The following is a 12858-nucleotide window of genomic DNA, read 5'->3' as shown; positions in this document are numbered from 1 at the left end:
AGGCAGTTGGCAGGACGGAGGACAGTTAGGCAATCAGGCACACAGGCAGGCAGGCAGGTGAGCAGTTAGGAGCTAGCGGTTCCGGATTGTGAGCGGTAGACATCCCCTGAGGGGGACCCTCCTATCCCCGTGCATGAATTTGGTGCACCGGGTCTCTAGTGTGTGCGTGTGTGTGTATGTATGTGTGGTACATATAAAAAACATACTGGAAATTTGTAAACCCAAAACTTGAAAAAAAAAAAACAATTTGTAAAGCTATTTACCTGTGTGAGTGCTCTTGGTTTCCCAGAACAGTAGTAGACTACGTTTTATTTTACTTTTCATTTGCTCCGTGCTCCTGAGTGTGCGTGACCTCCGTGCAGGCCATGACTGCTGCTCTGCACACCGTGTCCATTCTCCCTGTGTGGCGGTGTTTACTGTCCTCCCCCCTTGGGGTCCTGCCACTTCCACTGCAGAGCAGACAGCTGAGCTCTGCCCGCACCCTGGACCCTGCACCCGGGGGGGAGAGGAGAGGGCGGGCTGTCGATGCCCAGCTTCTCCCTCAGACCCTCCACCCGCCAAGCACTCCCCCTCCACGGGGGGAGCCCCACAGGACAGGAATGAGGTCACTGGCTTCCCCTTGTGCCGCTGCTTTTGGCGGTAAAGACTTTTTTCTCATTCCGTCGCCATGCTGTTGGCTCCTGCCTGTGTGTGCTGCTGAGGGAGCTGGTCCGGGAAGCACTGTGCTTACCGAGTCCATCCTGGGTGTCTGGATGTCAGGGGCGCTCACTCTGCGTTTCTGTCTCAGTCTTTTGTGCTAGAGTTCCACTTTGAGCCCAACGACTACTTCACCAACTCGGTGCTGACCAAGACCTACAAGATGAAGTCCGAGCCGGACAAGGCTGACCCCTTCTCCTTCGAAGGCCCCGAGATAGTCGACTGTGACGGGTAAGGAGCGCCGTTCGCCGGAGGACTTGGTCAGAGAGAAATGGGCTGAAGCTGGAGGTCTGGAACTTGCCCAAAGCCAGGAGACCACAAGGAAGTCGTTTTCTGTTTGCGGATGTGATGGCGGCGCTGAGGGATGGATCACGTGGTTGCGAGTGAAGGCTTTGGGGCAGTGGTCCGGCTCCCTCGTTTTCGGGAGGGGATCGGTTCCCCAGGCCCCAGAGTGAGGCGTGGCCGTCAGCCCGGTGGTGGTGGTGGTGGTGGTGGTCAGTGCAGGGCAGTGCGGCCAGCGGCTCGCTCTGCAGATTCGGGCGCCGTGCTTGTCCTTGGACTCTGGGATGTGCACCTTGGCGGCCTCAGGGTGCCGGTCGCCAGGGAGAGCGTGTGGTCTGAGTCACTCCTCCCGGGCGTGTGAAGTGCTTTGGCGCTTGTTTTTTAGCGGTTGAGACGTTACTTGACTCACTGAACCTAGTGCTCGTCCTCACAATGCTCCCTGTTGGTGATTCAGACTCAGGCCCGGCTGGGCTCACACGGCCAGGGCAGCCCTCGGGAGATGGGCATGGCTCTCCAGGCTTTTAGTGCTGCCAGGCGCTCCCTGTTGGTCCGCGGTGATTCAGCGGTGAGAACGCTCGCTGTGCCCTGCCCGCCCTCAGCATACCAGGAGTTGTGTGTTGTGCACGGCCCTTCCTACTTTCCCTTCTCCAGCTTGTCCCGCTCAGTTGCCTTGAAAATTGGGGTTTGAGTGGTGACTTCATGGGGATGGGGGGTTGTCCAGGGGCTGCAAGTGAGCGGTTCTGGAGGTGCCTGGGGTTCTTTGCAGGAAACACGCTGCAGCCTGGGCTGACACGCACACGCCTCCAGCCCGCGGAGGGCCAGGGCGCTGGCGCCCTTGGCTGCAGAAGCCGCGCTGGCGGCAGTGCTTCCGGTCCGGGTGAGGTCAGGGTGAGGCAGGCTGCCGGTTTCGGTCTGCCTGCAGGTGAGCTTCCTGGGTGTGGATACGTGCCTGCAGGTGGGTTCGTGAAGCTTCAGCTTCAGCTTCAGCGTAGTGTGCTGTCACCACATGTCGGCTCTTCTTGTGGAGTGTGTTGACGGCTGTCTTCCCCGCAGGTGCACCATCGACTGGAAGAAAGGGAAAAACGTCACCGTCAAAACCATCAAGAAAAAGCAGAAACACAAGGGTCGAGGCACCGTCAGAACCATCACCAAGCAAGTCCCCAATGATTCCTTTTTCAACTTCTTCAGCCCGCTGAAAGGTGAGGTGGCCACGAGGCTGATGGGCAGGTGGCCCTGCTTTCCAGAAGCCCCTGTCCCGCTGCTTGGCTCTTACAAAAGACCTGCAGGGCGGCGCCTCTCACTGACCGGAGAAACGGGAGAGGGTTTTGGTTTTACAAGAGAAGGTGAGAAGGGACATAGCACGCAGCCTTCCTTTGCACAGGCCGTTGCTGGGACGGGGCACCTCGACCAGAGAGCCCCTCCCACAACCACGCTCAGCACCGTCGCCCCCAGCCCCAGCTCTGGCAGTGGGACCTGGGCTTTGCCGTGGCCCTACGCGTTTGTTAGCAGGACGCACACTGAGGTGGGAGCAGAGCCTGAGAGCTCCACAGGGGGACGCTCTCATGAGGTCGGGCGGGATTTCCATCCTCGTGAGCAAAAGAAAGACGGTGCGTGCGCTGATCCTGCCTGCAGCCGCCATCCGCACAGGCAGGCCGAGGACGCCTTGAAAGCTGCCAGGCTGGTGCCAGCAGCCAAGCGGGGACCCGTGGGTAAATGCGCCGGGTGGCAGGCGTGCAGAGCGCGTGTATCACGGCATTCTGTGTTCACCTCGTACGGGGCTGTTTTAGGCTTTGGGTGCGATTTGGTGTGATTGGAGATTGGTTTTTGGTTCTGAGAACACTGAAGACATTTCCACCTAAATGAACGATAATTGCTGCTTGGCTTTCCGCTGGCCGCCTAAGAACATGTCATAGGAACCCTCTGCTTTGGATAGCGGGACCTGTGCCTCTGTAAGAGCTCGAAGCCTCAGAGCCCAGTTCTGGTCCCTAGGCGAGCTGGCTGCTAAGGGAATGGACGGCGCTGTGCCACAGGCACTTGTGCTCATGAGGTGCCGGGGGCAGCAGGGGTCCTTGCAGCAGGAAGGGAGGCCGGGACAGCACCCCAAGCTCCATTGTAGAAAGCTCCGAGTGCCTGCAGGGACCTCCCACGCCTCCCTCTGTCCCAGGCTGCTCGCAGCTCGGCTCTGTGGCACAAGCTCGCAGCTCGGCTCTGTGGAGTGTGTTCACTGCGCACTGCGGTCACTGGCGCAGCTGCCCGCCTCTGCCTCACCTGGGCCGCGGTGGGGCCGGCGTTTGGAAATGTGCCTGTCGTGGCGCTCGGTGTCTAGGTCACCATCGGGAAAACTTGGGCCCGAAGCAGAGCTTGGAAGCTTCCGTTCTGCGTGGTTGCCCCGAGTTGTAAAATAAAGGTGGTCCAAGCAGGAAGGCGAGCTCTGACTCTGAGAGGCAGTTACTGGACATCTGAGTGTCGTTTCCGGACCCTGAGGACGTGAAGCGGAGCAGCCGCTGTGCTCACGCGCAGACACCCATTGCCTCACCTTCCCCCTGCAAACCAGCTGGCGATGAGCTGCCAGCTCTGCCGCAGGACACACAGTGCTCAGCAGCTCCTCAGGCTGAGCCTTTCCTTTTTTTTTTTTTACCGAGAGGAAGGGAGAGAGGAGAGTTAGAAACATCGATGAGAGAGTCTTCCATCAGCTGCCTCTTACACACCCCCTACTGGGGATATGCCCACAACCAAGGTACATGGCCTTGACTGGAATCGAACCCGGGACCCTTTAGTCCGCAGGCTGGACGCTCTATCCACTGAGCCACACCGGTTTTGGCTGAGCCTTTACTTTTGACCTTGTCTCTGAGCCCAGTGCCCCTTCCTCCCACTCCCGCTCCCCACGCTGTCCTGTCTCCTCGTCATTGTGGATGTTTTCTGTGGCTTGTCTTGGGGCCCAGAAGGTGCCAGTGAGCGGGCTGGGGTGTGAGAACAGCCATAAACGTGGCCCCTTAGTGTCCCTGTGTGGGAGGTCCCGCGGAGCCTGCGTGGAGTTAGGACACCGATGCGCTTTGATTTTGGGGAGTTTCCTTAAAATACTTGGTGAGGTCAAATGGAACCAAGGACACTCATGGGCGGGGTTGGTCCTTTGTGGGTGGTCCCGAGAACTGGTGGCAGCACGGCTGCACTCCTCATGGGGCGAGCTCTGGGATGTGCGTCATGACTCCATGTTGCTGTGGTCACAGCAATCACACGAACATCCCTACCCGTGATGAGCTCCATGAAAACGGGGTGCGCGAGGGGCAGGGCGGGGTAGCCAGAAAGACATCAGAATGGATGAAGTGATTTTTGAAATGAAAGAAACAAAATGGCCAGTCCAGCGGCCTCTGTCCTTAAACCTACAAAACGGGTCCAGAAGTCAAGTTGGGGAGGTCCGTGGGCTGATCCCGAGCCCTGAGCCCGGGCCCCAGCCCTGAATCTGAAACAGCCTGGGGAGAGGCGGGGACTCCAGAGGGTGGACAGGCAGGAATGAGGCCCGCAGTTCAGGGAGGGCCTCGCCCAGCACCGCTGAGATTAGGGATTCCAGTCCCTTGATCAATTGGATGTCACTGGCCTCACTGAGGTCTGGTTCCTGATCTGCCGTCACCCTCAGTCCAGCACAGTCTGTGTCGTATGTGGAACCGACTCAGCGTCATGGTTCGTGTGGAGCTGAGGTGCTCTGGGTGGGCAGGGATAGTGCCCCGGCCCACAGGGCAGTTTCTCCCCCACAGCAAGGGGGCAGCATGCTCGCTCCTGCCTCCTCGCAGACGGAGCGCAGTGCTGACCTTCGGGAGCCTCCCTGACCTCTGCTACCACACAGCCCCCGAGGCTCTGCAGGACAGGAGTCACAGCCCACTCGGCACAGTGCTCCGTGGCCACAGTCCGCGCCACTCGGCATGCCTTCACCTGCACGTTTAAACAGCCATCAGGGCCTCACGGGGTTGGCCTCCTGCAGCTGGGTGCCCACCTAGGGTGCGGGGGAGCGGGCATGGGTGCTGTGGGCGCCCACCAGGAGGCACAGGTTAAAGCTGAGCTGGAGGCGCTCCGCTGGCCGTTCTGTTGCTCGGTGTAACGGTGTGTTCTGTTTTTTCTAGCATCCGGGGACGGAGAATCGCTGGTAAGATTTGTGGCGTTATTGAGGGCTCCTACTTGGCTGATAGATCTGTTTCCTAATTAGATACCTACTTGCTCTGCGAGCTGTTCCTCTTCCCTGAACCGGGGGTGGGGGTGGGGGATGTGTGTCCACTGCCCTCTGCCCTGGGACACAGCCCGTGTTGCCCATATGGCTGCACTTCTGCCTCCTGCATTGCACTCTGTGCCTTTAAAGCAGCTGAACTTGGGGCGCTGTCACCCGGGGGGGGGGGGGGGAGACATGGAAACGTGGGCCAGTCCCACTGAAGGGAGTGACTGTGCAGCTTCCCTCTCAGGATGAAGATTCCGAGTTCACGCTAGCCTCTGACTTTGAGATTGGACACTTCTTCCGTGAGCGGATAGTGCCGAGGGCCGTGCTGTACTTCACAGGGGAGGCCATAGAGGATGACGACAATGTATGTGTCTGCGGAGCCCGGCCCAGGACGCGGGCGCTGCTGGTGGCGTTGGGGGACGAAGGGAGAGGAGAGGTCACCGCTGGGGGGAGGCAGGCGTCCGGGCAGTCCCTGTAAGCTTTGGGTGACTGCCGAACAGGAGGGACCCTCGTCCGCGGAGGTCTGACCACACCACGCAGGCAGCAGCAGCAGCAGAGCCGGCTCCTGCCGGCCTGGGGCTCTGTGACCTCGGGGGTGGTCCCGCTAACGCAGAAAGGTCACTCACGGAGGCGAGCCTCCCAGCCAGAGGGGGGTGGCCCTGAGCCAGCCTCCCAGGACTACCAGTCCCGGGTCCGCACCTGAGGCGTCTCCTCCAGAACCCAGGTTGCCATGGGTCCTGATTATTGGCCCCAAAGTTCTTTTTCATTGAGTATATAAACGTATATATCATTGACTTCAGAGAGGAAGGGGGAGGGGGGGAGAGAAACACCAATGGTGAGAGTCATTGATTGGCTGCCTCCTGCACGTCCCATGCTGGGATTGAGCCACAACGAGGGCATATGCCCTGATCAGGATCAAACCCTGACCCCCTGGTCAACACTCAACCATTGAGCCACGTGGGCTGGGCACCGAGTTCTGTTGGGTAGCATGTTGCTCCGGGGCGTTTCCGTGATGTTGCTCCCTTGCTTCTAGAGCACTGGTGGCTCCGTGCCTCAGGCTTCCTTGCTTGCGAGGCCGGCTCCCCGCTCCTGTGCTGAGGGCCCTGCTGGGCCGTGTGGTCCAGGCTGGAGGGCGTGGTGGGCTTGGGCCGTGTCCACAGCTCGGCCTGTGCTGCGCCACCACAAGTGCTTGCTGAGACTTAGGATTTAGGAAGTGCTGGTCACAGGAAGTGGAGGCGGGAGTTCTGGGCTCGTCCTGGGCCTGCGCCCCACATAGGACCAGCTCTGCCAAGTGTGAGACGGGTTTGAGAGGCCTCTGCGGATCTCCAAAGGCGGCCCCTGAAAGGGTGCGTGTGGAAGCTTCGGAAGCCCACCCCTGAGCCTGTCGGAGACAAATGACAGTGTCCTGGTTGGGCCAACCCCCAGCAGGCAGTCTCCTTTCTTCACCCCTTATTCGTCCTCTCGACCGGCATCCCATTGATGGGCAGGGCTTGTGAGCAAGCATTCCTGCAGACTGGCCCTAGCCAGCCATGGCGCTGGTGCCCAGGCTGCCCAGCAGCAGGTGGCCTCTCAGCACTTGGTCTGGTCATGCTGCCTTGTGCTCCGTCCGAGCAGGATGGCCTGCCTTCCTCAGGCCTGACCGGGACGGGGGTGGGGAGGGGAGTGGAGGTGGCCTGGACAGGGCACTGTCTGGGTCGGGGTGCCATCACACTTTCAAAACCTAAACGTGTGTTCCCTTCTTTTTCAGTTTGAAGAAGGTGAGGAAGGAGAAGAGGAGGTAAGGCCAGCTTGTATGTGGCAGCTCAGTGCCCCGGGCGGGGGGACAGCGTGTGAGCCCCGGGCCCTGGTTACATCCCTGGGTGTGGCATGTCAGACGTGGGCCCTGGTGAGAACGGCAGGAAGGTGGCAGATGCCCTCGCAGGGTCCCGGTGACCCTGTGTTTGGCTGATGAAATGCTTCTTAGGAAGTGGTGGTTCAGTCCACAGAAGCAGCGCGAGGGTGGTTTAGGGCTAAGCAGCAGAGGATACGGGGAACGGAATAGTCCAGAGGGGTCAGTAGTGTGGGGAGCGGTTGCTTTCCTCCGAGCGGAAGTGATGCCTGTCCATCCTCCGCACAGGAGCTGGAAGGAGACGAGGAGGCGGAGGAAGAGGACGATGCTGACGCCAGCCTCAAGGTGAGTTGCTCTGGGGCTGCCCGACCATGCGCTGTGCTGCTGAGCACGCCCACCCACATCGGTGAGGAGCCCGACGTGGCCCCTCCCTCCAGTTAGAACGCGGGCGGGTGTCGGGGACTGGGGCGGGACTGCTCAGCGCCTTGGACGGCGGGCGAGTGTCCAGCGCCTGCCCCCCAGCTCCTCAGGCTGTGCCCCTCTGGTCCCGTCCGGGGACGCTGTCACTGACGCACAGGCACTCAGGTGCTTGCTTTTGGAGAGGTGCGAAGATGGCACTTCGTGGGGGGGCAGGGTGTTATTTTTAAATAGCGCAATGAAAACGTAAGTGTAACTTACACCTGTACTTGGGTGAGTGCTGAAAAACTATGGCTAGATTTCTCATAATTTAAAAGTAAATGAGGAAGCTTTTTTAAAAGTGACAACATGAGTGGACAGCCCCGTTAACTTATTGTAAGTCCGGAGCTGTGCTCCTGCTCTTGATTGGCTCAAACTCAGGTGCTTTGCCACTTGCCTGGTGCTGACTGCAGGGCGGCCCTCCTGGGACTCGATCTTGTCTGCGCAGGAGCCTCTGCAGTCGTCCCTCCCGACACCTGCCTGGGCAGTCGCACTCTGGTTCCCGTGTGCGTGTCCCGTCTTCCCGGTGCAGTGTGCCCGCGGCTGTGCTGCAGAGCCTGTCTGTCGCTGTCTGTGCACCGCGTGTCCCTGTGAACCATGCTCACTGGAGTGCCTGCGGGGACGAGGGGGGTCAGGGTGTAAATGTGCTCCCCGAAATGAGCATTGTGTCGGGTTGGCCTGTCCATCATGGCAGCTGTTCCATACACCCCTGTGCTCGCCTCTGAGCCATAGCGGAGAGGCGCGCAGACCTGGGGCCGGCTGTGAGCGCGTCACCTTGGGGGACAGGAGTTGCGGGGTGTCTGAGTTAACAAAACTGGGTGGTGGTGACCCGACACTGCCACGCCGAGCCCCAGATGTGTTCTCTGCCCGTCTCACTGGCAGCGGGCGCTTGGCTCCTGTTGTTTCCTTCTGGTGTCTGTCCTCCTGTTCCCACATCCTGTGTCCTGGGGGCACGGTCACCACGCGGTCACATGACCTGGCAGAGGTAGAGGGTTGTGGCACTCACCCCATGACGTCTCGAGGTGTCTGTTGGGAGCGGGTAGTGCTGTGAGTGCTGGAACTGTCAGCCGTGAGTCAGACTCAGGCTTGTCCTTGTGAGCCCTCTGTCCCCGTCCCCCTGTCCCCCTGTCCCCCTGTCAGGGGGCACCTCTGTAGAGGCACTTGCCAGAGAGAGTGCTCAGAGGAGCCAGCACAGCTGTGTGTGGAGGCTCTGCTCTCGTAGCTGCCGCCCTTCCGTACCTGAGACGGGGCTGCTCCCTCCTGTAAGATGGTGTGCCTTCGTTTCCCATGCTGACCGTGCCTTTCAATTTTCTCCCCGTTTAGGTGTGATTTTTGTCTGTTAATCATGCGTTTCTAGGTAAGGTGGAATTCCATTCATTCCTAACTTCCAAACTGTTGATCTGTGCTTTATGACAGTGCCTGTTGTGACTGGGGCAGAGCAGGCTGCTGTGCGGGTGCCCGCGCCAGGCGGACACGGCCTCCTGACCAGCCGCCTTGTGGGGGGCTGTGTGCGCCCAGCGAACCGGCTGGCCACAACCACGCGTGGCTCCTGCTTGCCGAGCCCAGGGTTTCTTGCTGACCACGCAGCCAAGGAGCAACTGGTGTGGCGTTTTTCTCGGTGACAGGACTGCCCTCCAGGAAGAGGACAGGGGAGGCCCTGGGAGGTGGGCAGTCTGCAGGGCACAGAGCCAGAGGCCAGCGGTCCTCCTGGAGGCGGCACGCTTCCCCGCCCCTGCCGCTCCCTCAGGCCCTGTGCCCGTGCCACCCCGCCATGTTCCTGGGCGTGCATCTGTCCATGTGCAGCCAGTGGGTAGTGAGGTGGCGGAGCTTGTGCGTTTCTTATCTGGAAAGCGTCTGCCCGTGTGGGGTGGCATTAGCACGTGTGTTGCGGTCACTGCAGTTCGGACTCAATGCCAGGTCAGCTGTTGGTTTCAGCAGCAGGAGCAGCAGCAAGCCAGGGCCCCTGTCCCGTGTGGGCCGTCGTCACCGTGCTCCCTCCGGGCTCGCCTGGGACACTCACTGCTGCCAGGGCTGGGGCGCAGCGGGGGAGGTGTTGGGGCCGGAGGCAGGCACGAAGGCAGCAGGGGCCTTCTGGGAAGTCGGGGTCTATGGCCAGAGGCAGCTCAGACAGGACGTGCCTGTGAGAGCCGGGACCAGGGCTCCCTGTAGGAGACGCAGGTGCTGGTGTGAGTTCAGGTCGGCGCCTTAGAGGGTCTGTTGCACTGTCCTTTCTCGCTCGTGGGGCGCAGACCGGGCTGAAGGTAGGTCTGGGCGCTAGCTAGGGCAGGGCTGATCACATGACTGCGCCCACGTCTGAGGAGCTGTCTGCCAGGTTGTGCCCGAAGTCACTCCCCTCGTCAGCTCCTCTGAGCGTCACAAGCTGTACAGCCTGGGCCTCTGAGCAGAGGAGCGGTGTGACCACAGCGCCCCATGCCCAGCGATGCGGGCGTCTCTGTGCTCCTGCTCGGGCACTTGTCAGCCACCCAAACCCGTCTTTGGTCCCGGGATTCGCCACGTTTTTGACTGTAAGTTTGTGCCTTTGGAATGCCAGCTCCTCTCCCTTGATCATCAGCATGGAGTGGTCACGCTGCCGTCACACTGGCATGAAGCAGGAGGCTCGGCCTGCAGCCGTGTTGTCCTGTGTCCACGGCCCTCCTGGCCTTGGTGTGGGTGCAGACTCTTCCCCCATCTCCACAGCCACGCTGGGGCTGCCTGTGGGCCAGCGGCAGTTCGTGCTCCCTGCGTGATACAGTCCGCCGCGCCCCTCCGCAGCTCCCTGAGCACTCTGCTCGGCCGCAGCGCCGGCCCGGCCCACGGTCCCCCTGCAAGGACGCTGCTGGTGCCGAGCTCTCGGCCAGGACCGCTGGTCAGGCTTGTGGCTTTGGTGTTCGGGGTGAGCATGTGACGGGCCGGGCCCCCAGCCCTGGGCAGGGCCAGGCAGACACGGGGCCAGCCTGTGGGTCCTGGCGTGTCCTGTGCTCTTCCCATTACGTGTGCTCATCGGGAGCGTGGACCAGGGTCCGAGCTGCTGCTTGTCTGTATGCCCCCTTACGGGCCTTTCTCAGCCCTTAACTGAGATTCCAAAGGCCAGCTGGAGCCCAGCTCCCACCTGAGAGTGTGGTGGTGTGGTCCCAGGTGCTTCTTCTCAGCCCCGGTGCTGAGTCCATAGGCGGGCCGGTGGGTGCAGGGAGATTGGCAATCTTAGCTCGGACGGATGGGGGCCTGCTCTGTGCCCTACCGCGTTCACGGGCGCGTGCGGTTTCAGTGGCAGGGATGCACACAACACGTCACATTGAAGTGGTTCCGGGGTGGGGGACCCCCTCTAGCTTATCTGAAAGGCTAGCATCCCCCCTGGGGCTCCTGGGGTGGCACAGCTTGTCTGTGGATCTTGGTGCCATGGCTTTGCGGGCATTCATCATCAAGGAAGGGAGAGGCAGCCCTCCTGGGCGTGGGGCTGGGACAGGAGCCCCTTAGGACTCACCGGGCAGTGCCTGGGCACCCAGAGCTCCCAGCTGCTCCCAGCCTGCCAACGGGGTCTCCTGTCACCTGCTGACGAGTGAGCCGCTCTGCCCGGGCCTCCTGCTGCCTTGCCCAGAACGAGAGGGTCTCAGGCGTCTTGGAACAGAAGAGGCAGCTCTGCTGTGACATTCTCTGGGCAGTTGGCTTATGTTTGCTGCTTTATAAAATGTAAATGTTTTGACTTCAGAGAGGAAGGGAGAGGAAGAGATAGAAACATCACTGATGAGAGAGAATCTTGGATCGGCTGCCTCTTGCACACCCCACTCTGGGGATCGAGCCCGCAACCCGGACCTGTGCCCTGACCTGGATTCAATCTGGTGACCTCCTGTTCACAGGTCACAGTGTGTTGCACATGTGGTGTTGGTGGGAAATGGCGGGGGCTGTGGGGGCTGTGGACGGTCCCACAAGTCTTGTCTTTCGTTGACAGAAGGAGCCCAGCCAGCCCTCGGAGTGCAAGCAGCAGTGAGCAGCGACCTGTCGGCACGCCCACACCGGCCTTCTTCACGTGCATGGTTTTCGCTTCGTTTTCCTCTTTCCTTATTATTTTGCTTAACCTGTACAGCGGCCACTTACACGCGTTTCAGAAGTAGGAGGTTGAATCTAATCCCGCACCCTCCGCAGCCTTGGGTGCAGCTCAGTAGACTTCCCCAGGCCCACCTTTGGGGGGGCCCGTAGACCCCGTGGGGTGGGAAGGTCCCCGAGCCCAGGACAGAAGTCCGGGAGCCTCTGCTCCCATCTCGTTTGAAGACACCACACGCTCTGTCCGGCCCAGGTCCTGTCTGGCCTCGCGGGCCGCAGAGCCGTCCGTGCTGCCGGCTCTTCCTGGGTTTCCTTTCCTGGGTGGGGTGGGGTCCGGCGCCCACAGTGCTGAGGCGTTGGCCTGTGTGGTGTGTCCCCATATTTATTTGTTCCTCGTGCTGTGAGCCTCGGTGGTGCTGGCGCCTGTCTTCAGGTTTCTGAGACCATGTTTGTGATGGAGACCTGGGGAGGGCGGGGAGGAGGCCTGAGGGGGGAAGCCCGCCCTCCGCCACGCCAGCTGGGCGAGCCGTCTCCCGGACACGGGCTCCTTGGCCGGCCGTGCCGTGCGCCCGTCTTCTGTGGGAGGGCTGGGCGGGCACGGGTCCTCGTGTGTGCGTGTCGCGTCTCCTCAGCCCGTTTCTCAGCCCCACGTCCATCGTGTCTTAAAGCCCTGGGTTCAGAGCGACCTGCTCTCGGCTGGCGTGTGGGCTCCGAGCGTGTGACCTCGTTCCCTGGTCCCTGCAGCCAGCGACTCGGGGCCACAGGGAAAGTGCTCAGCCTTATTACTTAGATACATTTGTAACTGAAGATGCTGTTTTCAATTTGTACAGACAGTTAGAGTATCTATTAAAGTGGTGAAACCTGGGCCCGCGTGTGTGTCTCTGGGGAAAGGGGAAAGGGGAAAGGGGATGGGGCGGGTGGTTGCACCCTGAGGTGTGGCCAGTCCGAACCTCGGTGTCTGGTTTTCCTCCTGTTCCTCAGGCTCATGTTCTTACCTGCTGGTCTCCAGGCCATGGGGCTCCCTTTGCTGGCTCCTCGCCCTGCACGAGAGGGCGGGCTCCCCCGGGAACCCCAGCCTGAGGATGCCGCCCCCAAGGGCGGGCTGCAGAGGAGCCTGCGCTGCCCACAGCCTGGGCGCGCGAAGGGAGCTGGCTGAGCACCTGGCGCACAGTCTTTGGGGTCAGAGCGGCTGCCCAGAGCTCTGTCCCCGGCCGTCTGCAGGGAAGCCGGGCTCCAGGGGGAGCCGTCTCCGCTGCCCCAATCACGGGTGGGCTCACGTGCCACAGAGCGCCGCCCGGACGCAGGGCCTCGCCAGGGGAGCGGAAACGGAGTGGTCACGAGGGCTGGGCAGCTC

General features: G+C 61.1%; 1 protein-coding gene across 4 annotated transcripts in view; it reads left to right on the top strand.

Annotated features, from left to right (window-relative positions):
• The window catches only part of NAP1L4 (nucleosome assembly protein 1 like 4), a 31331-nt gene extending 18963 nt beyond the window's left edge, over positions 1 to 12368 (top strand). For 2 of the 4 annotated variants that reach the window (XM_045578259.1, XM_045578257.1), the window contains exons 9-15: positions 788 to 927; positions 2032 to 2177; positions 5094 to 5116; positions 5415 to 5546; positions 6930 to 6959; positions 7299 to 7355; positions 11413 to 12368. In XM_045578259.1, coding sequence (XP_045434215.1) covers positions 788 to 927; positions 2032 to 2177; positions 5094 to 5116; positions 5415 to 5546; positions 6930 to 6959; positions 7299 to 7355; positions 11413 to 11451 — 567 coding nt within the window. In that variant the 3' untranslated portion in view covers positions 11452 to 12368. Of the gene's footprint in view, positions 1 to 787; positions 928 to 2031; positions 2178 to 5093; positions 5117 to 5414; positions 5547 to 6929; positions 6960 to 7298; positions 7356 to 8789; positions 8824 to 11412 lie in introns of all 4 variants that reach the window. The other 2 variants (XM_045578258.1, XM_036428802.2) reach the window with 2 other exon arrangements.
• The last annotated feature ends 490 nt before the right edge of the window (positions 12369 to 12858 follow it).

Source organism: Pipistrellus kuhlii, unplaced genomic scaffold (assembly GCF_014108245.1).
Source record: "Pipistrellus kuhlii isolate mPipKuh1 unplaced genomic scaffold, mPipKuh1.p scaffold_m20_p_91, whole genome shotgun sequence".
In the NCBI taxonomy this organism is placed as follows: domain Eukaryota; kingdom Metazoa; phylum Chordata; class Mammalia; order Chiroptera; family Vespertilionidae; genus Pipistrellus; species Pipistrellus kuhlii.
Note: the sequence above shows the minus strand (reverse complement) of the source record. Positions and strands in the feature narration are given on the sequence as shown.